The sequence below is a fragment of the Apis cerana genome, linkage group LG13 (genome assembly GCF_029169275.1).
Source record: "Apis cerana isolate GH-2021 linkage group LG13, AcerK_1.0, whole genome shotgun sequence".
NCBI classification, from domain to species: domain Eukaryota; kingdom Metazoa; phylum Arthropoda; class Insecta; order Hymenoptera; family Apidae; genus Apis; species Apis cerana.
In genome coordinates, this window is record NC_083864.1 from 3,782,583 (window position 1) to 3,809,139 (window position 26,557).

Sequence of the window (26,557 nt, forward strand, 5' to 3'; positions counted from 1 at the left end):
TCGTCGAGCCGTCGAGCTCGAGGTTCGAAAACAAATTAAAAGCAAATCGAAAACGAATTTGCAAGTATAAATTTACGCGCGTAAACAAGAAAAAAGGGGAAAGAGGAAAAAAAAAGGAAATATATAGAAATTTAAGAGAGAAAAAAAAAAAAGACATAGTTTCACGAAAAGTTTCACTCGCGCGAATACGTTTATTATTTATTTTGTCCAATAAATTCGAGAAGTTGGACACTTTAATCCGCGGCAACTTGGAAGTGGCTGTCAGTTAGGCTCGCGTACTTATTACTACTTAAGCGTTTTAATGGACAAGTTATTATTCTGATATATTGGCTTTTAAGCCTGGAGCCATCTCTACGCCCGAGGACCGTGATCACCCCACACACCGCGGGCAAATTATTTGTCAACCTTCTTTACCTCGCGCTAATTGATTAGCGCGACCAGAATGCACGAGAATCCCCGTGCAAACGCTATTACACCCACCCGCTTTTCCCCGCGACTCCTTCCCCCACAACATCGACAGACCAATTATTTCCTCCTTCTTTCGCGCCGAGATCGCCATTCGGTGGCCACCATTCGATGGCCGCTCGGACTTTGCCCGACAATTTGTTCGCGCGTCTCGAGGGAAAAATTGGAGAATGGGAGAACAGCGAAAGAGTTGGAAAAGAGGGAGGAGAAAAGAGAAGGGGGAAAGAGGGGAACACGTCGGTGGTGGCGAAACACAAAGAACGAAAGAAGTAAAGTTCACTCGTGTCACTTATCCGACGACGACGACGACGACGACGACGACGACTCTTATCCCGGAAGGAGGACGGATCACACGCGATTTCGTTCTCTTTCAACGATGGCCCTGGCGGAAGAGCGCGCCGCAGAGGAGCGGATGATTCAGGGACGGGAAATGGGCTTTGTGCGGGACTCGCAAATGGCGAGAGAGCGAAAAAGAAATAATTTGAAATGGAGCCCGCATGTGATGTACACGCGTCCGAGTATTCTTCACCCGAGTACGTGTACACGCACGTTACAACACATCCCCGCCACGAGCGAGCGACGACGACGACGACGACGATGACGACGACGACGACGACGACGTCGCCGACGCCGCTTCTGTCCCTCTTTTCAGGGTTCGCCGTTTTGCATTAAATCGCCGCTACGCGTACGTATCCATCGCGAACCAAGGGCGACGTGAAAAAAAAAGAAAAAAGGGGGGAGGGAAGAGCTAGAGAGTTTTAACGCGCTGCTCCTCTTCCGCGCGCGTTGCTAGACGCGGACCCAACCCTGCCTCCTATCATGGGGGTTCGATGATGGTTTACGAAGACTTGGACAACGAATCCGTGGTCCCTCTTCTCTCGTTTCTCTCAAAAGAATCGCGCGCGTCCCGTTAAGAGAGGGTGTATATTCGCGTATATTCGTTTTACGGGGGGGTACGTCGCGCTCTCCCACCCCCTCCTCCTCGTCCCCTCCTTGTCGCGTCCTTTTACAGAGCGGGTTACAGAGAGTGGAGGTTTCAGAGAGTGGAGAAAGTGCGCGTATGCGCGTGCCCCCTCCTCTCCTTCTCACGAGGCGCGAGCCTGGTCGCGTTGGAGGTTTTAATTTTAATTACCGTGCGGTGGATACGGCCGCGATTAAATCAATAGCGGTGTTTGGATGCGATATCGATCATACGGGTGTTGGGAAAATAACGAAGTTATTTCCGCGACTCGGCTGCGGTATTGTTCCAAACTCGTTGCTAGAGCGCCGATCCGACCGCTCCTCCTCGGTCGCGTCGGAACGAGCCTCTCTCGTTGTACTTTAAAATGCAACGAACGTGCGTAGAAACGGTTTACGAACGACTTCTCGACGGATGCTCGATTTCGACGACGAAAAAGGGAGAAAGAAAGAAAGAAAGAAAGAAATATCGATCCGACGATTTGTAACGTGGGATGGAAAAATTCGGGGGCGGGGTAGGAAGGCGCGCGCGCGAGGATGACGCGAAATTTCGCAATGTTGCGAAACCGGCGTTGAGAAGAGGAGCGGAGGCGGAGGCGGACGACGGCGCGTGATCCGGAGGACGGTGAACGGTGAGGGGGGAGGGTACGAGGCGATTCGCTGCTATTCAAATTCGAAAGCGAAAAATGTCTAGCGTTTGCCCGCGCACAAGTCGTCCTCGGTCGTAATGCCCGGCCTGATATGCATCTACGTGCCTGCCAAGGGCAGAGACTCCCCGGCTTATTAATATTAAACAGCGCCACTTTCCCCGAACACGGTTGTGCTATTGTCGATCGAGCCTCGTCGCCGAGTTTAACGCCGGTCCAGGGGACTTAACTTAACCCACGGAGTACACACGGAGGACACTTTTAAATAGCGGAACAAGCAATCCACGAGTGAAGGGATTCCTCCCCCCGATGGGTCCCGATGGATACTTCATCCGTCCCTCTTGCATACGCTCCAATCGCCCCCTTGTCTCCTCGCCCCACCCAGCCCCGCGAAATTTTTATCGGCGAAAACCAGCGGCATCAAAGAGCGGTTCGAACGAGGAGGAAGCGTGTTTCTTCGCCAGACGTGCTCTCCCTCTTTCTCGCCCTCTCTCTTTCGTTTCGCAGCTTCGCGTCCCGCGTTTTTCAGGGGATTGTTTCCCAGAAAACAATCATTTCGTTTCTCCTTCCGTCGTCCCTTGTTCACAGTTCACATTCCCAAAGAATTGGAAGCCTCTTCCTTCCAATTGAACCCCATCCCCGTCGTTATTGCTCGGCTATTATCCGGAGCCAAGATAAAGTTGGTCCACGAGGGAGGGAGACGTTGTTATCGATTACTCGCGCGTGCATTAAGAAACATTTTTCTAAACCGAACGATTTTTCTGAAGCAAGCCGCGGCAATTGATCGCGGCAATTATCGCCGCGGCGGTGGGCTTGTTGGCACAATTTCTTTCATCTTCTGCATCGAAGATCCCAGGTGCATCCCTCAGCCGACCGGTTACCGCGAGTGGAAACCGCGAAAGGGGGAGGGGGAGAGAAGGATCGAAACAAAAGGGTGAGAGTAAGGGTGGCGGTAAGAAAGAGATACACCGTTCCTCTCGAGGACGGGGAGCGAGCGAAAGAGATGCAACGATTACCTAGGCTCGGCTCGGAGACACGGCGAACGCGAGCGAGAGCGAGAGAGAAGAAACAATGAACGAGGGAGTTATCTGTAATGGAATAAGTTGGCAACAATGGCGCATTGTTTGCCGGGACGTTCGCATCGTCCCTGTTGACGGACATTATCGCCGGACGTTGCGTTTCCGGCACACAGGGACGTCCTCGTCCCGTCAGAAGACGTGTCAGCCGACGATGATTCGCGCGGCGGAATGTATGCCACGCGAGCTGCTACTCCGCTGGCAGAAAGCCACCCATTCAAATTCGCGACCGCCTATCGAACTGTTGCGAATGGAAAACGCGGCCGCGCACCCGCCCCCCCAACGTCCGCATTCTACACCCGCGTCTACACCTGTCCTTCATCAACCTCTACTCCTTACCTTCTGCTCCTGCCCATCCCACACGCAAGAAAACCCAGTTACGCGCTAACGAATCTCCAACGTTCAGAGAGAGAGAGAGAGTCGTGGGATCGCGAGGACGACGTCGCGATTCGAAATCGTTGGCGGGTGAAAAGGACAAGGAGGGGGTGGAAGAGGAACCGCGCGTCCAAGGTTCATCCCTTGACGCGGTGGTAATACCAGAAACAGACGGATTAAGACAACAAACCCCTTGCAATCTTTACTTACCAGCCCGCCTTCCACCTGCCTGCAACAACGCGCCGGGGCTAAAACCTCCCCCATTTGAACGCGGCTCGAGCCAATCGTGGGATCTGCCTCGGATCTTACCTGCGATTATTATTAACTACTTGGGCAACGAGACGCAGTATCTCCCCATTTCCCTCCGCTATCTATCTAACTATCCACCCTCGCTGATTTTTGTTAACTTTCTCGTACAGGACGGGTGAACAGGGGTGTAATCGCGATTATTTCAATTACAAGGTGGAAACGTGACAAGGGTGGGGCGGTGAACCGGCGATAACGGAGAGACAAAAGGGGGAGAGGGCCAGCTGGCGAAATTATCTTAAAGACCCAACAAATGCATTTTCGGTCGACTGCGCGCCAACACACGCACAGATTCCACACGCGATTCTCGACCCAAATCGGGGAACGGGCACTCTCCCTCCCTCTCTCCATCCCTATCCGTATTCAACTTCTTCTTCTTCTTCTTTTTCTCTCTTGTCGTTTCTCGATGTTTTCTACGCCGACGTGTGGATAGATGGGAAACGAAGTAGAAACGAATGGCGAAATTATTGGTGGTGAAACAATCGCGGCGCGCATTCAAGAGGGAGACGCGATCCGCGACGTACGAATTCGTCGGGAAAAGAGGGCGGGGAGAGAAGAAGTGTCCGAATGGATACGCTTTGATGTAACCCGTCCCCGGTTAATGTCGTAACGGTTGTGGTGTAGGCGCAAAGCGGATTACGAACGAGTTAAAAGTATTAAAATCACGATGTATTTTAACTCGGTGCTCGCGAATGCTCGGCGTTCTCGAAAACGAAACGCTCGGGACGAAAGCGGAGCAGAGGAGGAGGAGGAGGAGCAGGAGGAGGAGAAGAAGACGAGGAACGACGAGGGTGAGGAGGCCGGAAGGCGAGGAACGCGAAACACTGGAGTGGAGTATGAAGCGAGGAGAAAAGGACGGAGACCAAAGAGGCCGAAAAAGGACGGGGGGGAGGGTGAGACGAAGGAGTACGAGAAACAGAGAACGGTGGAAAGGAGAGGGAGGGTGGAATAGGGGCAGGGGGGAGAGAGAGAGAGAGAGGACAGAGTGTATAAGTGCTCCGGCTGCAGAGACGAGAGATGAAAGGCGTAGCGCGCTCGAGGACACAGATACATTTGTCAGGGAGGATACTAAAAAATAATGAAAAAAAGGAAGCAAAGAGCGGGGGATGAAAGAGGGTGTAGCTTGCAGACCTCCGGAATTTTCCGTCCTCTGGAGAAATCTTTCCGTTTCGTATGCTACGTTACCTTGGAAAATTGATAGCACGCGACGATGATCACCGCTATTGGTTATTAATAAAAAAAAAAATAAAAAGAAAGAAAGGAAGAAAACATCTTCGCGTTTTTTACGTACACCTCGATTAAGATCAAAAATGACTCGACGATGTAGAGTGTAGATGGATGGATGGATACGATTCACCATGGGTTTTCGCGAGGATTTTCACAGAAGGATGGCGCGACGAAGAGACGGAGGAGGAGGAGGTGGAGGATGACGATGAAAAATGTTGCGCACGCCAAAAGTGTAGATAACAACGCATAAGCGTTTACTTGTACAACGTTTAGATACAATTTTCAGTCCATCCGACGGAGAGAAGAATTAAAGAACAGAGGATTATTCCTCGAGGGGTGCAAAAGGAGGAGAAGGAGGGGGGAGGGAAGGGGGAAGCCGGAGGGTGGTTGCAGAAGAACGGGGTGGAATTAAGCATCTCGCCTGAAGAGACTTCAAGTCACTTCACCATCGTTCCCTTCCCTTCACGGGTACGACAAGGATTAAAATCTGCCTGCTATAGCGGTCCCTCCCACCCTCCCATCCTCCCTTCCAATATTAAACGGATGTTTCGATACCTCGGTGTCGATCGGTCGTCGGCTCTTTTTAAATTTTTCATTCAAAACTTTGGAAAACTGGGGGGGAGGGAGACCGCGCGTTATTCCTCTTATCCCTCGAGAGACGAGAAACTCGATCCTCGAAAACTTATCGTTATCGTTGTTACTGTCATTACTGTTATCGTGTCATCATCTCGGCGATAACGGGAAGAAGGAACGATCGGCACGCGACGTTATAGAAACGAAACGGAAATGTAACGTCTTGCGCGATCGAATTAACAGTGTCACCGACAGCCGCCACTCGACAATCCAGGAAACGTCTATATCAGGATGGATCCGAGTGGTGCTGATTACATGCAGTTCGCACACCGCCGTCACAACGTCAAGATAGCGTGATCGCATTACAACAACCCTCGAGCGATGCTATCAAGCTGGTTACAAGCGTGGTTAGCCCCGATTAGCGCGCGAGCACATACAGGAGCGAACACGCTCTTGCTCACCTCCGTTGATCGGCGTTAAATTGCGCTCGTTCCGCGTTTAAAACTCATCCACGATCATCCACGCGAACGATCGTCTTCTTCCACGTGGAACGGCCGAGAGTCGAGCGAAAAATTTCCCCTCCTCGTTCCCGTTCGATTCGTTCGGGCAAAGATCGAGCAAATACACCGATACACCATTTATTTATAGAAGCTCGTGCACAAGATCTCTTCTGCGCGGAAGAAGAGACATCGCGAGCAGAGAGAAAGAGAGATGATAGCGCGACGACGACGAGTTATGGGGTTGGTAGTTGGTAGTTGGTCGGGTGGATGTGGCGTGGGATCACCATAAGGTGGGATATTTCGTGAGGTTGCTACGGGCGCACGGGACGTTCCTTCTCCCGCGGGAATTTCGGGATCACCCGTTATATCCGTATACCCGTGGATATACAGCGACGAACGACTGGAAAATAATTTGCAGTTCTCGCCCTCGTGGGGGAGATGACCAGAGACGAGTAACGTTTCCGCGTACGTATGTGTGTACGTGTTACATCTCCTTTTCCTTTTTGCCTTCGTTATTCCACCCCTTTTTTATTTCGTCCCAGAATTTGGCGAAGGGCGTAGATAATTAGAACGAGATTATCGAGTGGCTGGAGAAACGATCGATCCTCGCCGCGATGTATTAATTATCCAACGGGATAATTTCGCGCCGGGACGCGAATAAATTTTCCAAAAGTATCGATTCCCCTCCGCTCGATGATGACTGCTTGAAAGTTTATTCAATTTTCTTGGCCGTGGATCTTATCGGTCGGAGGCGATATAAATTTTCGCCAGATGAGAAGACGAAATTGAAACCCTAGGGGAGAGAGAGAGAGAGAGAGAGAGAAGAAACGATAGAACGAAAGAGAAAGACTTGAGGAATATCTCTCGAAGAAACTAAAACGAGATTTATATATCCCGAAATACTCCTATATTTTCCACGATCGAGAGAAAAGAAAGAAAATACACACATTCGAAAGATCTTTGAAAATTCGGTTCGAATCGATAGAATAGAATATTCCATTTTTTGAAATTTCGACTCGTAAGGAAATCGAATGATGGTCGAATCGCGATAAACATGTGTACATACATATACATTTTTGGAAATGCAGAAACACAGAGAGAGAGAGAGAAAGAGAGAGACTAAAACGTTTATAGGCACTTAGGGCAACTTTTCCTCGCGCAACGCTATATGAATAAGTGATAAAGCGGTAGGAGGATGAGGGAGTGGGCCGTGGTATAAATTCCAGGAAGGTTGTTCTTTCCTGCTTCTCCCAGGGGTGCACCACACCCTCTACTAACCATCGGCACAAGGGTTATATTTGATAGATATGACCGGGCTAAGTGCTTATCGTATTTCGTTTAGATGCCACCACCACGTTTAAACCAACGTACGATCTTTCGTGTGAACGCTCCTTAAAGACGCTCGGCTGGTTCGTCTTCCTCCGAAGTATCGTTCGAGTTGGAACGCCGCCAAAGGATAAAATTTTCACCGAACGAAAATGTATTAGCGCGCTCACCAACGCGATGCGAGTCGTGCTAAATTATGAAATTTTTTGTTAGCCGAAAAGCGATAAAATAGTGGGGAAATAGGAAGGTCGGCAATTCTCAAAGGGGAACGCGGATGAAATAATTTATAAACTTTGTGGACGCGCGTAGCGTGATTAAATTACGCTCGCGATATCCGCTCGAACGGGATCGAATCGAAAGAAGAAAAATTCTTCCTTTTCCGAGTCGCTGCCGATCATGAACCGATCCAAATTTCGAAAAACTGAAACTGGCTTTAGAACAGCCTTTAATTAATTCTTCGCGTCGTTCCAGAGTTTGAGGATAAAATTGGCGATAATATTACGGGGGTGACCAGGTGGCAGCCCGGTAGCAAATCTGCGCGGAGGATTTCGATTTGACGTTGGTGGCAAGAGAGCCAAACACAGGCAGGAGAGCACCACCATAGAACGGAACGAGGGATAAAGAAACGAGAGTAGGCTTACCCCCGGCTGTTCGAGATCGAAGCCGCCTTATAGTATGCCTTTTCGATGGTCGTACGAAGGCCTTAAGGGATAAGACGTCTCTCTCTCTCCTCCTCTCCGCCTCTTCTTTCATTCGCGCTTTCGTTCCTTTCGAAAGAAGAGAGGGAGGGGTGGGAGGAGGAGGAAAAGGAGGAGGAGGAGAAGGAGAGGTACCGTAAAGGTAGCGTTAGTTTCGAGTCCTCCTTACGGGCCACCGGGGGCCGCATTAAAATGCCTCGAATTGTTTATTGCTCGCCCACGCGAGCATCTCGCTGTGTAATATCCACTGTAAACTAGTCTCGGATAAAACCTTCACCCCTTCTTTAAACCTCCCCCCCTCCTTTACTTCTTCTTCTCCTTCTCTATCACTATTCCCCCCGATACATACATTTCTCGCGAGCTTGGCATGCCAACTTCTTTCCTTCCTTCCTTCCAATCTTCCATGGAATCATTTGCAAAATTACGCGGAGCTCGTTACACGAGTGCAGCAAACTTTGTCTATAAACTTTGTCTATAAAAAAAAAGGAAGCAACCTTTTTCTCCTCCACCTCCCCGTCGAATTCGAATCTATCTACGCTGTTCGTATCGTCGTCCCCTCGTTTATGTACCGACGCAGTCGAGGAGGGATGCGTCGCGATTATGCGAACTTATTTCGGTCCCTCCTCCTCTCCGTGCGCGCGAAACGACGAATTCCCCGAGATCGGTGCGCCATTTTCTTCGTTAATCGAACCGGCAGAAGAAGCGGCACGGAGAGTAATTGCGGAACGGGTCGTGACCGAGTTCGCGTATAAATGGCATCGAGAAATGGAATCACGGGGGAGGGAGGGGAGGAGGGGCGATAAGTCGACGAGTTGGGAGTTTATTGGGTAACCGTATTGACAAAACGGATTTTCGGAGCGATCCAAACGAAGGTATGTACACGATGAAAGGGACGGGACGGCGGAATCTTTCTTTTGTCAACGTAGATTACGACGGCAAAAGTTATCGACGCGATGTTTCGATTCGCGATGCGCGGCGATAGATTCGAGGGGGATCGTGTCGTTCGGATTGTCCTCTCTCTCTCTCTTTCCTTTTTCCTTTCTTCCTTTCTTTTTTTTCTTTCTTTTTTTTTTTTTTTTCCAACACAGAGACAGAGACAGAGGAATTTATACCGGGAATACCGCGGGGAAATAACGCGTTACTCCGATTTCTTTGTCCGATGCACCTTTTCGCGTTGCGTTTCGGTATATAGGACTGATGGTTACTGATCGATACCTTGTTCGTTCGTACGCATGTAAACACACGGGCGGCCCCGCGTTTCGCAACGGGCCAACGGCCGTTTTGTTAAACTCGAGCCCGAACTTTTGTCGTAAACTATACGCTTTATGCGCGGATAGAGAGAAAGCGCGGCACGCATCTGTACGGGACGATTAGGCGGTGCACGGCGGCTGCGGCGGTGGCGGTGGGGTTCGGTGGAAAAGGTGGAGAAGGATAAAACGGGAATGCCGGGCTGCAGAGGGAAAGAGAGGGGGGGAGGAGCGGAGGAACGGGACACCGCGTATCCGGGCGAAAGGGAGCAAGGGAGGGGGCGAAGGGAAAGAGGAAACGAAGGGTGTGTCGGGGAGGGGGGAGGGGTTGGTTTCAATTAGGAGGCAGTAACTCTCCCAGGCATTGTTCATTTCACTCTAGATTTGTATTCCCCGTTTGTTTGTTCCCTTTGCATTTGCGTTAACCTGAGCAAAAGCGAGCCGCCATGCGTGTATACACGCAATCAGTCGAGGCGGAAAAGACTCCGGGTGGAGAGAAATCGCGTCATCGTTCCGCTCGGAATCATCATCCCGATTTTTCTCCTCGGAAACCGGCAACCCGTCCGTTTGTTCGAAAAAAAAAAAAAGAAAAAAAAGAAGAGAGAAAAAAAGGAAAAGAAGGGAAGGGAAACAAAAAAACAAGAGAAGAGAAAAATGAGCGCGGAAACCGTTGGCCGAACGAAACGTTAAAAAACGCAACGAATCATTCGTTCTTCGGATTATTCGTTAGATACTCGGACGAAGAAGAATTCGCGAGAAATCTAGTCGACGCTCGGCTAGAAACGTTAAACGCTTGCTTACTCGCGCTGTATATAACGAACGCGAGATTGCTAGCCACGTGCACACTTCGTTATTCGCTATAACGTACACGTATATATATATATGTACATATATATACGAGGAGGGTAGAGAGGGGGGGAAAGGGGATTAATATAGAGATATTATACGTTATTTTACGCGATTACAGTAGGCGGGTTTGGATATTCACATCCGCGAGGGCTGCGAGCCTCGTAACGAAATTCTCGACTAACTTCGTTCGTTACCTTCTCTCCGATCCTGTCCTATTCCAATTGCGTGAAGCGAAGAAGTTTTCGTTTATACACGGCGAAATAAGGCTAAGAATTTCAACCGGCCCGTTACCCGTTCCCGGAATCAAGCGTGCGCGCACGGACACGCACCTGACACCACGACTCGACGTCGCGCTCGCCGTTCACTCGCCTTTTCCCGGAACGAACGCAACCATTCTTACGATTCTTACGAGGATTGCACCGCATTCTCGTAACCCGTGCGCGCGACGCGCGTAAACGCGCACACACACACACACGCACACACACACGCACGCACAATCGAGCGAGCGCAAGAATCGAGCCACGATAGAAACGAGAAGTATCGATCCCTCGAGGCGAAACAGTCGGCGTGCAACTGGAATTTGTTATGCGAAACGTCAAACGTATGCATTTTAGTTTGGCTGGCACGTCGTGACGTAAATCGATCCCGCCAACATTATCACCGATGACGTACGCATTTCTACATATCTGGAAACGAGGTTGCTCGTTCGACGATCCTACCGATAAAAACAGTACCAGGTAATCGTCCCCCCCGATCAACGAAATTTCTCCTTCTACGTCCCGTGTCCTCACGTATGTATCCTTTTCCGCCCCCTCCCCTCCCCTCTTCCGCTTCTCCACAAAATTTCCTCCTTAATTAATACACGCGAGGTATCCGCGAGCCGGGATTAATAGTCGCCGTAGACTCGAAACAACTCGTTAACCTGGCGGCGGTCGGCCGCTCGTAAAAACGTAAAACTCGGCGAACGGGGGGAAAGAGACGGCTGCGAGAATGGCACGCTAGCCAGCGAGCGTACGAAACGAGAGCGAGAGCATTCCTTCTGGCATCACGGGGAGGGAATCAATTCTCGAGCGTACGGCGAGGATTTCGTACGGCGGAAAGGAAATCGAGGTTTACTCCTTGCTCCCGTACACTGATTCCGCCTGTCTTTTCTCTCCCCCGAAAACCGGCATCCCGCTCCTTTCGCAACGGAACGGCAAGTTATCAAGGCTAATTTTTCGCCTTTGTCGCATCCCCCCCTCCCCCGCTGGCCACCGAGCCACCGGTTCGTTACCCGTGTTTAGCCAGCACTGTTTTTAATAACCTAATGGCTCTTACGCGGTACATTATGTACCGGTAGGATCCCTCCTCCTCGGTACCCTTTTTTCCTTTTTCTTCTCCTCTCCTCCCCCCTTTCTCCCGTGCCTTCGCTCTTTTATTTGCGATTTTTTCTTTCTCTTTTTTTTTTTTCTTTTTCCGTCGAAACGACAAAAATATCCGGCCCTTCTCTCTCTCTCTTTCTGTCTCTTCTTGCTTCTCTACCTTGGCCGTTTTGCTTACTTTGCTCGCGGCATGCCAAACTTTTGTCTCTCGCGAAAAGGGAGGGTGGAAGGGGAGAGAGAGAGAGAAAAATCTTTCACGAACCCCTCGTACGGTTCGAGCGATCGGCCGAGGAAGAGAAACGACGATCGCTTAACTCTTCGTTTTAACTCGCGGTTTCCACCCGAACGGGGAGGAAATTCACCCCTGTTTTCCCCTCCTCCCTGTTTTCGCGCGTACAAAGAGGAGAAGGATTTTACTTTCGGTGTAATTATCCCCAAGGGAGCCCCGCGAATCGCGAATTTAATCGATTCGTTATCTTCCATCCGCTTTTCGAGCAGATAAATAAAATAATTGAGACGAAAAGCGTGGACGGCGCGAGTAAGATATATCGTTGATGATGCAACGTTGAAAGAAAAGGGAAAGAGAGGGGAGAATAAGAGAGAAAGAGAGAGAGAGAGAAATTTTCGGCATTGAGAACGACAGATCCGCGATATCCAGGCTCGCGGTGAAACTCAGTGATGCGAAATGAGGGGGGGAGCGGAGGAGGAAGGAATCATCGCCGGAATTATTCCCATTCAAAACCTTCTGGTCCGAATAACTCGTACGCCCCCTCTCGCCGCGAAATAGCCTCGCCCGTTTGAAATTACTTGCCCTATTTTCCTTTGTCTCATCTCACGTTTCGCGCGCCCTTTTCCTCCCACGTATCCCCTGTATGCAGAGACTTAATTTAGTAACCAACCAACTCTCGAACGCCACTCGACTCTTCCAACTCCCCGAAATTACCCTTGTAAAATTAACCGCGGCCGTGTTCGATATTAATCCCAACATCCAAAGAGACCATCCCGTGCCCCCCCTTCATCCTTATCGAATCTCTTCTTCCTCTTACACGTCTTATCCTCCCTGACCCATCATCGTTTTCGCAACCACGATCCCGTAAGCGTCATCGTAAGCATATCGAGGCTTTACCCTGCTCCCCCCAAAAAAAAAACTCGAAACTCGAAACTTCGGTGTTGATTACGATTCAAGCCGGGGAACCGGTGATATTTCACCCCCTCCGTATCCCTTCTCGAGGAAGGTTTTACGATCGGACGTTTTTAATTTCCCCCGTTGAGGTGAGGCGAGGGAGGGGAGGCGTGCGGATGCAAATTGTGACAGGAAAGTTATTATGCGCGCCGTGAAATTAACGAGTTTCCCGGGATCGGGTGGAGGAGAGGAGGGTTAGTCCTTAATAGAGCCGTTTATGCACTCTCGTACGCGTGCACGAGTTCGTTGAGGGAAAGGGGAGGGAAAGGGGAGGGTTCGATTTCCACGAATTCGTCGGAGAAAACGAATTGAATCGCGCCAATTGTGTTCGCTTTCAGATAGAGCTGAAGATGAAGACGGTCGTGTCCGTGGCGTATCCATCGCTGGATGGTCGTCATCGAGCGTCGATACTGATTTGCTTCGTCTTTATCATCGCGTTACCGATCCTGGCCTCGAGCCACGATCAGAAGAATGGGCACGGGAGCGCGTACACGAGCAAATCGGAGGACAAGATGGAATTCTCCAAGAACTCCAAGGATTCGAAAATTTCCTTGCTCGACGACGAGAGCGACGATTCCGGGGTAAGTGGATCGACCCTCCTTCTTCTTACAGAACAGCGTTTATTCTTCCAAAAATCAAGTTCCAAGTTTCAGTATTTTCCTTTTTTCGCTGTGATTTTCAAGACGATCGACCGACCGACTAACCGTGACTGACCAACAAACGTCTTGAACGATAAGATTGATAAATCGTCGCGATGGAGAAGGAGAGATTGTTAAAGAAACGCGGGATAATAAAGCGGGATAAACGAAGGAATAAGCTTCTCTCGAGAGAGAAGACGGTGCAAGAGAAGGCGGCGCGGTTGATGTGGCAAACTGCGACAGACGTTTCCTCTCGGACGCGTTTTAATATCTCAAGCATTAATTTCTTTTTTGCGGAAAACATACTCGGCCGTCTCGCTTCGTCTCGCCGCACCTTTCCTCTCTTCCTCTCCCTCTCCCTCTCCCTCCTGGCCGATTCGTCCTTACGCCGGATGACAAAATGACAAAGGGGTGGTCGCCCCGGGCCACCGATATTACCGTTTCCGTTTCGGAACTATGCGAACTGTCTACAGTTCCCTTCCAGCCTGCGCGTATCCCGAAAACGTCTCGTGATTGATTATGCTCGCCGTACTTTTGGCTCCTACCAAAAACGCGATTGATGAGGAGAGGCCTGCGAGAGGGGCCGAGCCACGATATACCTCGTTAAACCTCGTGCTCTCTCTCCCTCTCTCTCCCTTTCTCTCTCTGCCTCTCGATCCATCGATCGATCGAGGATCTTTCTCTTTCGAGGAAAAATAAATCGGCGGGATCTATTCATTCCGGGAGGACAATGTGGACGTGCCCACAATTCGGAGAACGGAATACGTTGATACGTTGGGAACGATAACGAATCTGGGTAATAACGAACTGGGATGGGAATTTGCATAACGTTCAACAAGTGATGACGGGGAAATATCTTGTTCCGTTTAAAGGTCTCGAGAGCAGAGAACGAGAGCAGCAACGGGGATAACGGGGTGGGGGAGAGATTGCCAGGAACGAATTGCAACCTCGAAAAATCTGTGTTACGCGTTTCGTGGCGAACAATCGTGGCCAAGACGAGGGAAGAAAAAAGAAAAGTGAGAGAAAAAGAGGGAAGGGGAGAGGCGAGAGAGCAAAAGTATATTAAAACGGGGCTTAATTAAGGTCCAGGGAAAACAGGGACAGGGATAAGGAGAGAAAGGGGAGAGGATGTCGGTCGTAGACGAGAAGAGACGGGAAAACGGAGGGAAAAGGGAGAGGAGGTTGAGGACAGCGGCGGCCGCAGATGCGAGGAGGTAGCATCCCCCTGCGGGGTTTACTGGAACGAAGACGGCGTTGTGTTTATTTAGTTAAATGCCGCGCGTAATTGGGTGTAAGACTTTTTTCTTCTTTTCGTTCTCTCTCTGTCTCTCCTTTTTCTCTTTTTTTCGTTCGGAGGCGGAGGCGTACGAATATATGGAATAGGAAAAGGGCCGAAGCCTGCTCCTCTAGGCGCAAGGGTGGCAAACCCTGCCCTCCCTCCCTCTCCTGCCGAGCTTTCCACCCCTTTTTCCGCGTGCTGGCAGCCACCTGATGGCTGGCTGGCTGGCTGGCTGGCTGGCTGGCACAAGGACCCGCCGGGAATGAGATGCAGATTGCCAGAGGCCACTTCACCCGCTAGAGGGAGTGAATTTTTAATAACACCGTGCCCGTATCCGCGGCCCCGCGCGATTCTCCACGTAGAGAATCCCATTGTCTTGGTCGCGTCTCGTACGCGGTGGAAAAAGGACTGGGGGAGAGAGAGGGAGAGAGAGAGAGAGAGAAGGAGAGAGAGGAAGAGAGGCCCGGGCACGAGGACGATGCGTAACTCGCACTCGCGCTATTATTATTATATATGTATATATAAGAGAGAAGAATTGTCGACACCGACGACGAACATCGAGGACGGGTAGAGCGGAAACGTTTGCGCGATTTCGTGAAACGATTTCGATTCGATTCGTTTGTTGATTGACGAATTAATTAAGGGTGATACTTTCGATGAACAGGGTGAGAAGGATCACAAAATGTCCGCCAAGGACGTGGAGGAGAACAGTCCGGCGCTGGCCAAGTTCCTGGACGACGTTCTCAAGGCGCAGGACGATTTAAAGTGGATAGATCAAACCGTGCGTAACGTTAATCGCGAGAAGAATTTGGAGAAGTGAGTTAATTGGTAAAAAAAAAAAAAAAAATAAAATAAAATAAAATAATAAATAATAATAATAGTAATAAAAAAAAAAAAGAAAAAAAAGAAAAAATATAATCGTTCGTTGTAACGTTATACGGATTATTTATATGCGGAATTGAAAATTTCCGTCCGATTTCGAAGAAGTCGTCACGGTAATAAGTATCGCGAGAAGAGAAATTCTGACCAGAATTACGAAAGTACGTGGAAGGGAAAGGATAAGAACGCGTATAAGAGCGTCGAACCTTCCCGAAATATGTATTTCGGCAACGATGTGCTGTTCAAGAGGAACGTCAACTTCGACGATTTCGATACATTTCAAAATGGGTAACTTGAATGGGTTCTTTCTCTCTTTTTTCTTTTTTTTTTTCGCCCCTCCTATGCCCTGATTACACGAATTTCCCTAATCCTGTTCTTTTTTCTAACCTGTCAACACACACATATATATATATATATATCTTCCTCTTTCGTAGATTGAACAAGAAAGATATTCATCCCTCTTCCGACTACGACAAAGACACGGCTGGAGAACAAGTTCCGAAAGATTGGACGAAATCGAAGGATCTTTGTTCTCTGAACGATTGGTTGAACTTCAACAAGAATCTCGCAGGGAAACGGGACAAATCGGCGAATCAAATGATCCACGAATGCGAAACTAATCAAAAAAATAGATTTAGTACGATTTAACAATCCCTTTTCCCTTTTCTTTTCCTTTTTCCTTACATTTATCTCCGTACGATCGAAAAACACAGTGACGGGAGAAAATGATATTAAACAGGTTCCTTGAGCCCCGAGAAAAGCGCGAAAGGGGATATCAAGTTTAACGTGAGAAATCAACGAGACGAAGCGCGGAAGAAGGAGGCGCCGTCGCTCGAATCTTTGAAGGAGACTATATTGGAATTGAAGAAAAATCTCAAGGAGGCGGACAAAAAGCAACACGACAATTTAAAAAATGAGGAGGATACCGCGGATCTCGAGGAGAACGAAAACGAGAAGTTGGAGCACAAAGATCGGACGACTCGCGCAAAGAACAAGCATCGGAAAACCGAGAACGACGATGACGGTGAGGGGAAAGAGAGAGAGAAAAGAGAGAGAGGAAGGAAGATTTCTTCCTTCTTTCCTCTTCTTAAACTCTCCTCTAGTCTCCTAGTCGAGGAGAAACGTAAAAAAAAAAGAAACGTTTCCGAAATTTTTTGCACGCTACTTGGTTTTCAGCGAGCTCCGATTGGTGGGAAAGTTCGAACGGAATGGAAAAGTTCGACTTGAAAAAGCGGGAACAGCAGGACTCGGAGGACGCGAATGAGAAGAACGCCCATCTGAAAGTGTGGAGGACGAAGAGGACCGAGGTGAACAACAACATGAACGAGGACGACGACGGTAACGCGAAACTGTTTCACAGATCGGGGTTTGGGGACCCGTACCTTGAAGAGAAAGAGAGCCTCGCGAAAGAGATCCACGACCGCAAGAGGCGTAGCAAGGGGACGCCGTCGGACGACAAGTGTTACGTGAACGAGGCGCAGGACGCGAAGAACGGCGTCAAGGCGAACGAGAAAAATCCGACGGGGATATCGAAGACGGGCAACGAGGCGAACGCGTTGGAGAAAATCGGGGCCAACGATCTGCGGGAAGTGGACGCGTTCGGGATGGAGAGTAAATTGGCGAGCGACGCGGGGGAGAAGGGCGCGGACTCCAAGGCGAGGGAGGCGCGAAAGGACGAGGGGAAGAACGCGGGTAAGGTGGCTGGAAATTACCAACAACAATCGGGTGTGTCGCAGGGAAAATCGATCGGCGTGGAGGGCAAGTTGACGAAGGAAGGAAAAGAGAATCTCGGGGAGGGGAATTCCTTGCAAATCTCGGAATCTATGGCGAACGGGTCGCCAGTTGCTGCCGGTGTTGCGGCCGGCGCCGCCGTTTCTTCCTCTTCCTCTTCCTCTTCCTCTTCTCCCTCTTCCCCCTCTTCCTCCGCCTCCTTGAGCGAGGGGGCCCCTTCTTCGTCGAGCGAGGAGGGGCACAAGAAGGAAATTTCGGTCCGCGGGGCGGCCGAGCAGGAGAAATTGGCGGCCGAGCAGGGGAAAAGATCGGCGGACGGGTCGGGGAACGTTAACCTCCACCTCGAGTCGGAGAACAAAAATTTGATCCAGTACAGCAACGAGAACCTGAAGGAGGGTAAGCGGCAGGCGCCGTTCATGTTGGACATGTTCAACGTGAAGAAGACGTTGCTCGAGAAGGAGGACAAGCCGGGGAAATCCATTTCCACCATATTCGACATGAAGCTGGCGAAAGCGGAGGTGGACACGGCCGCCGTGAAAGAATGCGCGAAAAGGGGGGGGAACGAGAAAGAGGTGGAGATCCCGATTACTAATGGGGTCCTCGAGTTCGAGAGGAATAAAGTTAAGGAGGTGCCGTACGAAGACACGGCCGGCCTCGCGCTACCCTCCAACATCATGGAGAGGAACGTGGATGAGAAACGGGTTAAGAACTCGGCGGTGGAGTTCGTCGACAAAAGACAATCGGGACAAAGCGCGGCGAACGAGGAGGGAATTCGAAATTGGTTCGAGGCCGCGGATCACGAGCGAGTCGCGGACGCGAACGCGAATCAAGGCGCGGCAACCGAGAAGCGTAATAGCGGGACGGTGGACGGGAAGGGGGGCGCCGGTAAATTTAAGAACGAGGAGGAGTGTTTGAACGAGAACGCGGATAATAATTTCGCGGACAACAAAAGCCGCGGGAACGTTGGGAAGGAGAAGGAGGAGTTGGGCCTGATGGCGAGCAAGAATCGGGAATCGGAAGTTGCGGGTAGCGAGAAAGGGAAACCGGGCAACGAGATCGACGGTGAAAGGATACGGAAAAAGAAGTATCAGGGGGTGGGAACGTTCGTCGCCGGGAACGAGTTGAACGATCAAATGACCAACGACAGATACGGGCAGAGGAAAATCCTTCAATACATGGAATATTCCAACGACGAAGTGGACGAGGCTGATTTGAATTACACCGACAAGGAGGAGGAGGAGAATCAGCGACAATCGGTCAATGCAGGTAAGAAGGGAAGAGTGGAGGCAGGAGAGAGGGAGAGGTAGAGGGGGAGAGGGCGAGGGGGGAGGGGGGAGGAAGGGAGGGGGGAGAGGGGGGAGAGAGGGAGAGAGAGTGGAGCAAAGAGGTTTTTTTTTCTTTTCGTTCTTCTTTTCCAGAAAAAAACGACGTATCGGCGCGCAGGAAAGAAAGAGCGGTCAGCGATAAAAAGAAAGCGAAAGTAAATGTGATGATAAAAAGCAAGATGAGCAAAAGAAAGAAAGCCGACAAGACTAGGAAAAGGCGTAATCCGAATGTAATCGAGTATTACGAATACGATAACGATATGGATCAAGAGAACGACGAATTGTCACCGTCCAACGAACAAGAACGAGTGAAAAATAATTATCAAGACAAAAACCCTATAGAATTTGATGCGGGACTTGGTAATGATGCGTGCACTTCTCCATCCTCGAAAACCTAACGTGAAAAACTGCTAAAAATCTTGCGTAGTAAAGTTTCGTCAAATTTTGTATCGCAACCTGTTCAAGTTCAGCTCCCTCCCGTTCGATGCCTCCGGGTTAGGTGAACTCGTACGAGAAAACTCATATCTGTTTTCAATCGTAGTGGAATACGAGGAGGAGAAAGAGTGTGTACCACCCAAAACGGACAAGAAAGTGGACTTGCATGAAATAGAAATGGAAAAAAAGGAACGGGAGCAGGAAAGGAAGAAGAAACCGACAGAGCAATTCCTGAGTCCAAGTGGAAAAAATATAACCAAGAAGAATAGCGCATCGATATTATCGACCAAAGTTAAATTTGCGGATGAGGAGGGATCGTCCAACAGCGGGCAACAAGCGGGATCAAGGTGAAGGCAACGTGAAAACACCATTAGTCGCGAGAGGTCAGTGGTAAATTCACGAACGAAATGGTAAAAAAAAAAAAAAAAAAATCTATCAAACGGATGACACTGACCTACGTGATCGTTGTATTAGTGGTTACACACATTCGAGAAACGTTCGGGAACGCCGACTGATCCTAGTGTATTAACAGGTTAAAAGAGCCGGTCGAGGAGAACGAGGAAACGTTTCTAGATAACGAAGTGAACGAGATGGTACTAGACCCTGCCAAATATATTCTCAAGATGGATAAAAACCTAGATGTCGGGATAATAGACGATCTATTCGAGGATATCCAATCTTTGGACGAAAAGTAACGACATTTCTCTCTCTCTGCTCTAATGCTCGTTTCGTTAAACGCTCGTGTTGCCCTCGTCAAAAGTAGTATCATCTAAATATCGTAATCTGTCTCCCCGAGCAGAAAAGAAAAGATACCTAACAGCATGGAACCATTGTACGAAGAGTTGAAAAAGATATACGATTGGAACGAGGAGGAGAGCAAGAACAAACCTCGAATCAAGGGAGATCAGAGAATGTACTACGAGGCCAACGATAAACTAGATCCGACCGTGGTCGAACAGAAAGATCAATTGGAATCGCCGGAAATCCACGCCGATTCATCTGGAACGTATGGTAAAACAAAACAAAACAAAACAAAAAAAAAAAAAAACTCCTCCTTGAATGAATCAATTTTCGTTACAAAAATCGACCGTCATCAATTTTTTGCCGTACAGCTTCTAGCCCCAATCTATTCCTCCCTATTTCCCTACTCGTTTACGATGGATCAGAACAATCTAAAATTGGTGAGAATAATTCACCGGTCGTATCATCTGGCGAGCCCATTGCGAGGAACAACGTTTCCCAAAGTAATTATTTAGCTCTTAAAAGCACGGACGATATGTTTAAAGGTGGGCCGGAGCAAAGCCTTAACAGCACCGACGAAAAATTACAAGGACTTGGTGTTATCGGTAAAGTTGTTGAGTGGAAAACGCAAAAGGTAAAAGAAAAAAGAAAAAAAGAAAAAAAAAAAAAAAAACGAGTAAAATCCAACCGTATATATTTCCGATATCAAATTATCGCATTTGTATACGTATATATATATATATGTGTGTGTACATAATATCCTTCCTCCCTCCCCCTCCCCTTCCCTCCCCTCCCCCCTCCCCCATCCTCTCCACTTTTACTTTTCTTTCGCCTGAATCTGTAACCGTTGAATCGCGCACAGGTGAGCGGAGACAACGCGGAGAAAGATGTCGCGAGTCGATCGTTAACGAGGGATCAGAGGCGGCGATACATAGATACAGATCAATTGCCTCGTTACGAATACGAGAGATATGCGAGATTACGATCCCCTCGTAATCACGATAGGGAGAGTCGTGTAAAAAATATTATAGATCGCGAGAAACAGATGATAATTAGCTCGAGGGATTTGCACGAGTCGTTCGTCGAGCCTCTCGAATTGGTCGACGATTCCGACAAGGATATAAGGGTGAGACTCGGGAGAAGTTTGAAAAGCGTGGAAGATTCGGGGTTAGTCGCGCCTTACGTTGGATCTAGTTCCACGGAGGGGTCGGTCAATGGTTCCAATGGTGCGAGGATCGCGGCCCCTGTCGAGAACGCGATATCGAAATCGGTGGACACGGGATTCGCTCTTCCAGTCGCGGCGCCGCCTTTGGACGCGGAGAGATTGTTCAAGGACGAAGGTAGGGTGAAGAGGCAAGTCTCCCTTCCTTACGAGGCGTATTACGACGAGGTGAATCAACGAGCGAATCCCGACTCCGAGATGATGTACTACAACAATCGGTATTCGAAAAACGAGGAAAACGACAATTTCCAACCAATTTTGAACCCGTACGAGAATATTGCCGGCAACAAGCTGGCGAACATGAAGGGTCTCGAGTTGACCAAGGATGAAGCGGAGGATTACAACCGAATATCTAGGAACAAGGATCCCGCCAAGAAAAAGAAACACGCTAAGAAGAAGCACAACAACAACAACAACAAGAATAATAACAAGTTGAAGAAGAAGAGGAAGAAAATTCGCAAGAGTAAACCTAGCAAGAAAACTCGTAGGAAGAGGAGGCATCACAAAAAGCAGCCCAAGATAAAAGATCGCGAGAAAAAGCGGAAAAAGAGCATGAAGAATCGTCATAACATTAAGAAAGTGAAGATTGATCAGAGCGAGGAGGATCAATTTCATGAGCAGAGGAAAAGGCATCATGGTAAAGGAAGGAAGAATGTACGTATTTAAGCGCTCATTTTCTCAACCTATATGAAATCCGATGAAATATGATTTTATAATATTTAATTAAAAAGAAAGGTTCGACGATAATATTTTAGACGATGAACTCGATCAACGATATCCAGAGAAGAAAAATCAACATGTTTCTGGTAGCCGATAATATGGAAGATGAATCGCAGATGGATTTGGCTGTTCATGGTGAACTCGCAGGAAAGATCGTGGAACAAATTTTCGACCAGGTATTTTTCCTTTCTTCTTTTCTTCTCTTTTCTCCTTGATGATAATAATTCCATCTCAAGCGAAACAACGCGATTCGATAATGAAATATTTCCGTCGTTTCGAAATCATCAGGTGCAAAAGAATAAAGATCTGAAGGTATCGTTGGGCCCAGGTCTTTACTACAAGCACAAGGTTAGAGATACCGTGTCAGCTGAGAAGTGTCATCAAAGTTTTAGCAACGACAAAGTGCGTTTTTCGATTGAAATTTGTATAGAGATCTAAATCGCGGTAAAGATGTGCTTCCGACGTTTCGCTTTTTTCGCTTTTTTCCCAAGGAGATGGACGAGATAATGAACAAGATCGTGTCGCTTCTGAATCAACTCATTTTCGAGGAGGTGCAGAAAAAGACGTGCATTTCCCTGCCGCCAGATTTGATGGAGTTTTTGGACTGGATGTTAGAATTGAATTCGCAAACGACATCGTTGCAACAAGTAACGGGATATTATTGTTCGATAATGGGGGAAATTTGACGCGCACGTTGCAATTTTCGTTCCAGCTACCACCGACGTTACCGTTCATAAAAGGAAATTCGGAGGAACATTTTCCACGGGACAAATACCTCTTCCAGAGTTTTCCGAGTCAACGTATAGAGACCGAGATCACTGAATTGTACATAAAGATCACAGTGATACGTAATCTCATAAAGGAATACGGTACCTTGTCGGAAAAGGAGCAGGAGAAAGTCGAGGCGATTCACGAATATCTGGTTAAATTTGATCTTGATCGATGAACAAAAAAACTTTCCGCCATTTTCTCCATTTCGTTTTCATTCGTTCCCTTCGTCCGTTCCTTCTTTCTAGGAGAAACAGCTAGATTTGTTGCTCGAGTACATCGAAATGAAGGAGGAGGTCGAGAGGAAGGAGAAACCGGATGAAGAGAACGGAGTGGTCAACATAAGCGAGAGTAATTTCACCGTGTCGGATGGTCTTTTGCACATAAATTTGCCCAACATATTGAAACTGAACAGCGCAGACTTCTTCGCTAATCAGGATCTTCTTCGAGACAGTAAATCCATTTACGCGAAATTCGAATTAAACGACGATTGGATGACGCGTTGGTCGATCACGATATCTCTACAGATTTCGTTCCGTACGTTTCAGACGACATCGGAGTTTCTTATAAAGGGAAAAGGATAATCAGAAGCGCGAACAAGCATCCAAAGCATAATAATAACAAGATGCAAAGAAATCGTAGAAAGCTGAAAGGGAGGCATGCAAAGCACAATCACAAAGATGCAAGTGGTATTGATCAGTCACGGAATAAGGACAGTGTGCATAATGCTGCGACACTGCGTCAAAAACGTGAATATGCGGACAATGCCTTTTGGGATCCTCTCGATTCAGAGTACGAGGAACCTTTAATTTACGATTCTATGGACACGGCGAACGTGGAATCGAGTGGCGGGAAGGCGAGCGGCGGTACGGCCAAGAAAAAGAAAAGTTTGGGGGATGATAACGGTGGTAAAAAGTATGCGATAACGCAACACATTTGATTCGAGTCGAGAATCGGCGATAGGGTGTCAAAGTGTGTATTATTGTGATTATATTTTCATACAAGTACAGTGCTGGGTCTTGGGAAAAAGAGATGACGACCGGCTTGAAAAGGGACAGGAGCGCGAATGAGAAAGAGAATATCGAAGAAAACGTGTCTCTTGCCAAAATCCAGTCCCCAGAGCAAGACAAATTTAAGACGGAGAACAGAGGTAATTATTTCTCGTCTCGTTTCTCTCTTGTTTCCGTCGCGTAATTTGCCCCCTTTGGCGAATCAGATCTGATGGAGGAGGAGGAACCGATAACGGGCAAGAACCAAGTGGAAGACGAAATACTATTGCTCAATAAACGACTAGCTTGGAAGCAAGAGAACGAGCAGCAATTGGAGGAGGTTGCTTTCGGCGAGGATATGAGGAAATCGTTGAAGGACAAAGAGTTATTCGAAAAATTGACCGAAATCGACAAGAAGAAGTACGACACGTTCAAGAGGCAATACCAAAATTACACCTCTACAAATTATACGACCAACAGTCGAAACGGGAGAGACAATTTATCAAACGAGGACAAACTGAGGATGCTCGAAAAGAAGATAAATGTTTATGCGGATGAGTGAGAGGCGAGAAGCGAGAAGCGAGAAAAAGTAGGGCGTGGAGGAGAAAAAGTGGCGGGCGGGGAAGAAAGAAATTGACAAGTTCACCGAGCGATCAACCACCCCCGCGATAAATTGCAAGATAAAGTGAAACCGTTAAACAGGAACGCAAAGTTGGAAAGACGAACTTGAGAAAGAGAAGATAACGTTGCAAGGGATTGTGCGATTAAATGGAGAATTAACCGAGTGCGTCGCAACGATATAACGAGTTTCGTCGTGAATCGAAAAAAGTTATATTTCGATTCGAGAGAGAGGACCACGCAAAGGGAAAGAATCAATCAAGGTAAAAATAACTCATCGCAATCACAGTGATGCTGATAGCCTTAACAGTAGTAACCAACTTTAAATTTATATCCAATAATATTTAGAATAAATTTTATATGTAAACACGCCTCCTCGAATATCCTTTTACAAGCTGAAGTTTCTTGCTTCTCTCTCTCTCTCTCTATTTCGTTTAATTATCACGCGAATATATATATATATATATATATATAAATAAAGCAATAACCAGTAGTTCACCAGTAGACATTTATAGGTGGAGTAATTGTATTTGCGATACAATAGTGGGAGGCTGCGTAATATCGCGGTGAACCGGGATAGGTTCGCGTCGTTGCTTGACAGCGGGCGTCTAAATAATTTCATCAGATACATCGATCGCCGATGAGCTTTATCGTAATTGACACATTCGCTCTATCTGGCCGACAGGCGAGCCTGTGAAACCTCGTAAATCGTCCTGTCGTTGCGACGAACTCGACGGCCTCTCGTATGTTTGCACACGCGTACAACTCCCCCTCGCGCTAATCTATGCACGAAAACTGCTTAAACCCCGCGCGATTACTATCTGCTAATTGCCCTCTAAGAACTGATGCGATTCATCGATACAACCCATTCCGAAACCCCCAAATTTCACCATATAACCGTCTACGACGTTTCGTTTGTCCACGCGCGAAATAAAAAGATATTCTACGGGAAAAATTTAAATTATCTATCGTCCAGGGGCGAGGGATTCCTTATATTTTAACGGTTTTTCTCCTTCACCCAATATCTGGAATTGAATAAACGAGAAATTGATACGCAATCGCGATTCGAATGATTCGCGAAGAGTCTAATCGAAGCAAAAGGAAGAGAAAAATGAAAAAACGCGAAAAAGGAGATAGGAGATCGATTATTTTCGCGACTCTTTCAAAGAGCTGGAGAACTATTGTTCCAAAGATTTCATAATCCGGTCCTAGATCGACGTCCCTATCCCGACGGCGGAACTGATTAAATCTCGCGAAGAAAAAGGAAAGGGACGACCTCCTCGTTGCGATTACTCGTACCTTTTCGCCTTTTCTCCCCCGTCTCCCGCTGAGGAAGGGGGGAGAGAAGAAGAAGAAGGAGAAGGAAAAAAAGTGCGCGTTCTCTCGTCTCCAGAGGCACGAAATATCTCGGAAAGTTTGCTCGTAAAGTAAGTCCACGCAGCGAAATTCCCCCGGGCCAATTAAAGTCCCGAAATCGGACGCGCTCGCTTATGCAGGCAAGGGCAAGGTGGAATACGGAAAAGGGAGAAATCTAACCCGCGGTTGGTGAACGTTATTACTTATTCGACTCGAGGATTTTAAGGGTGGCCGACACGCGGATTTATTTAGATATTCCAACGGTGAGCATCTGCTCGAGGTTCGACCGGCTCTCGTCTGCCACGCTTCTCCTCGCCACGTTTTCGCTCTTCTTTCGACCCGCATTAATATACACGGAGAGCCGGTGTGTCTGCGATCCCTCCCCCTCCACCTATTTTTACATAACATTAAGTTGTTCGTGTAACGGAGTCCTGGCCCTCCACCACCACAGTCGTCCTCCTCCAAAGGTTGGGTCGCTAATGGGGGTTAAAACGTACTACGGCACAACTACGACACCAGACGCATCGAGAGAAATTTTACCGATCGACTTTCACCCCCCCGCTTCAACGGGGCCCAACTTCTTCTTAATGCGCTTTAAATTCTTTCGATCCTGTCCCTTCTTCTCTAACGGGCGAGCGATTAAAATTTTGTTTCCCGAATCAAGGGGAAAGCTAACGTCGGGAGCTAACGTCCAAGAAACGATCAATTTATTCCGCGGGGAAAGAAGTTTTAATAAAGCGCGGGGCCGTGAATTATTAATTTCGAGTTGGATAGGTTTTAAAGGCGACTGATACGATTTCACGGAGGGGAGGAGTGAAAGAATGGCGGGATGCGCCATCGTAAAAAATGATGGTTCGATCTCGAGGGAACATCGGTGGACGCGATAAGTACACATTGTTCGGACACATTGCGCCGCGACTTTCGAGCTATCGTTAGTCACGCTTAATCGCGTTTTTTCGACGGCGACGACCTCAATTTCGCGGCACCACGATCGATCCACGGAGCGGAGAGAGTCGAATGCGAATCCCTGTTGCCTCTTAATTGGAAAATGAATTCGACTACGGGG

The 26,557-nt window shown here is 48.3% G+C and overlaps 4 protein-coding genes across 4 annotated transcripts; all 4 read left to right on the top strand.

Annotated features, from left to right (window-relative positions):
* The first annotated feature begins 13,134 nt into the window (after window positions 1-13,134).
* Window positions 13,135-16,697, top strand: LOC133665626 (uncharacterized). Its single transcript, XM_062083992.1, has 5 exons — window positions 13,135-13,371; window positions 15,372-15,523; window positions 16,021-16,223; window positions 16,326-16,610; window positions 16,690-16,697. Exons 1-5 carry the CDS (start codon window positions 13,141-13,143, stop codon window positions 16,695-16,697), a joined length of 879 nt encoding a protein of 292 aa, XP_061939976.1. The 5' UTR covers window positions 13,135-13,140.
* LOC107998792 (myb-like protein X) lies at window positions 16,404-20,436 on the top strand. Its single transcript, XM_062083612.1, has 2 exons — window positions 16,404-18,583; window positions 18,736-20,436. The coding sequence occupies exons 1-2, from the start codon at window positions 16,795-16,797 to the stop codon at window positions 19,038-19,040; spliced, it is 2,094 nt and encodes a 697-aa protein (XP_061939596.1). The 5' UTR covers window positions 16,404-16,794; the 3' UTR covers window positions 19,041-20,436.
* A 1,362-nt stretch (window positions 20,437-21,798) lies between these two features.
* On the top strand, window positions 21,799-23,003 carry LOC107998777 (uncharacterized). Its single transcript, XM_062083613.1, is given in 4 exon segments — window positions 21,799-21,936; window positions 22,049-22,162; window positions 22,252-22,429; window positions 22,432-23,003. Coding segments are annotated over 4 exon segments (705 nt in total). The 3' UTR covers window positions 22,707-23,003.
* Window positions 22,813-24,426, top strand: LOC133667178 (uncharacterized). The gene is made up of 4 exons (XM_062083993.1): window positions 22,813-22,879; window positions 22,999-23,443; window positions 23,539-23,678; window positions 23,745-24,426. Exons 1-4 carry the CDS (start codon window positions 22,813-22,815, stop codon window positions 24,077-24,079), a joined length of 987 nt encoding a protein of 328 aa, XP_061939977.1. The 3' UTR covers window positions 24,080-24,426.
* Window positions 24,427-26,557: the final 2,131 nt, after the last annotated feature.

Excerpts from the sequence above, each read along its gene's own strand:
- LOC133665626 (XM_062083992.1), top strand. The coding sequence starts at position 13,141 with ATGAAGACGGTCGTGTCCGTGGCGTATCCATCGCTGGATGGTCGTCAT. Across the intron at positions 13,372-15,371 it reads ACGAGAGCGACGATTCCGGG|GGTGAGAAGGATCACAAAAT; the intron begins GTAAGTGGATCG and ends TTCGATGAACAG. Across the intron at positions 16,224-16,325 it reads TAATCAAAAAAATAGATTTA|GTTCCTTGAGCCCCGAGAAA; the intron begins GTACGATTTAAC and ends GATATTAAACAG.
- LOC107998792 (XM_062083612.1), top strand. The coding sequence starts at position 16,795 with ATGGAAAAGTTCGACTTGAAAAAGCGGGAACAGCAGGACTCGGAGGAC. Across the intron at positions 18,584-18,735 it reads GCGACAATCGGTCAATGCAG|AAAAAAACGACGTATCGGCG; the intron begins GTAAGAAGGGAA and ends CTTCTTTTCCAG.
- LOC133667178 (XM_062083993.1), top strand. The coding sequence starts at position 22,813 with ATGAAGGAGGAGGTCGAGAGGAAGGAGAAACCGGATGAAGAGAACGGA. Across the intron at positions 23,444-23,538 it reads GATGATAACGGTGGTAAAAA|TGCTGGGTCTTGGGAAAAAG; the intron begins GTATGCGATAAC and ends ATACAAGTACAG. Across the intron at positions 23,679-23,744 it reads ATTTAAGACGGAGAACAGAG|ATCTGATGGAGGAGGAGGAA; the intron begins GTAATTATTTCT and ends TTGGCGAATCAG.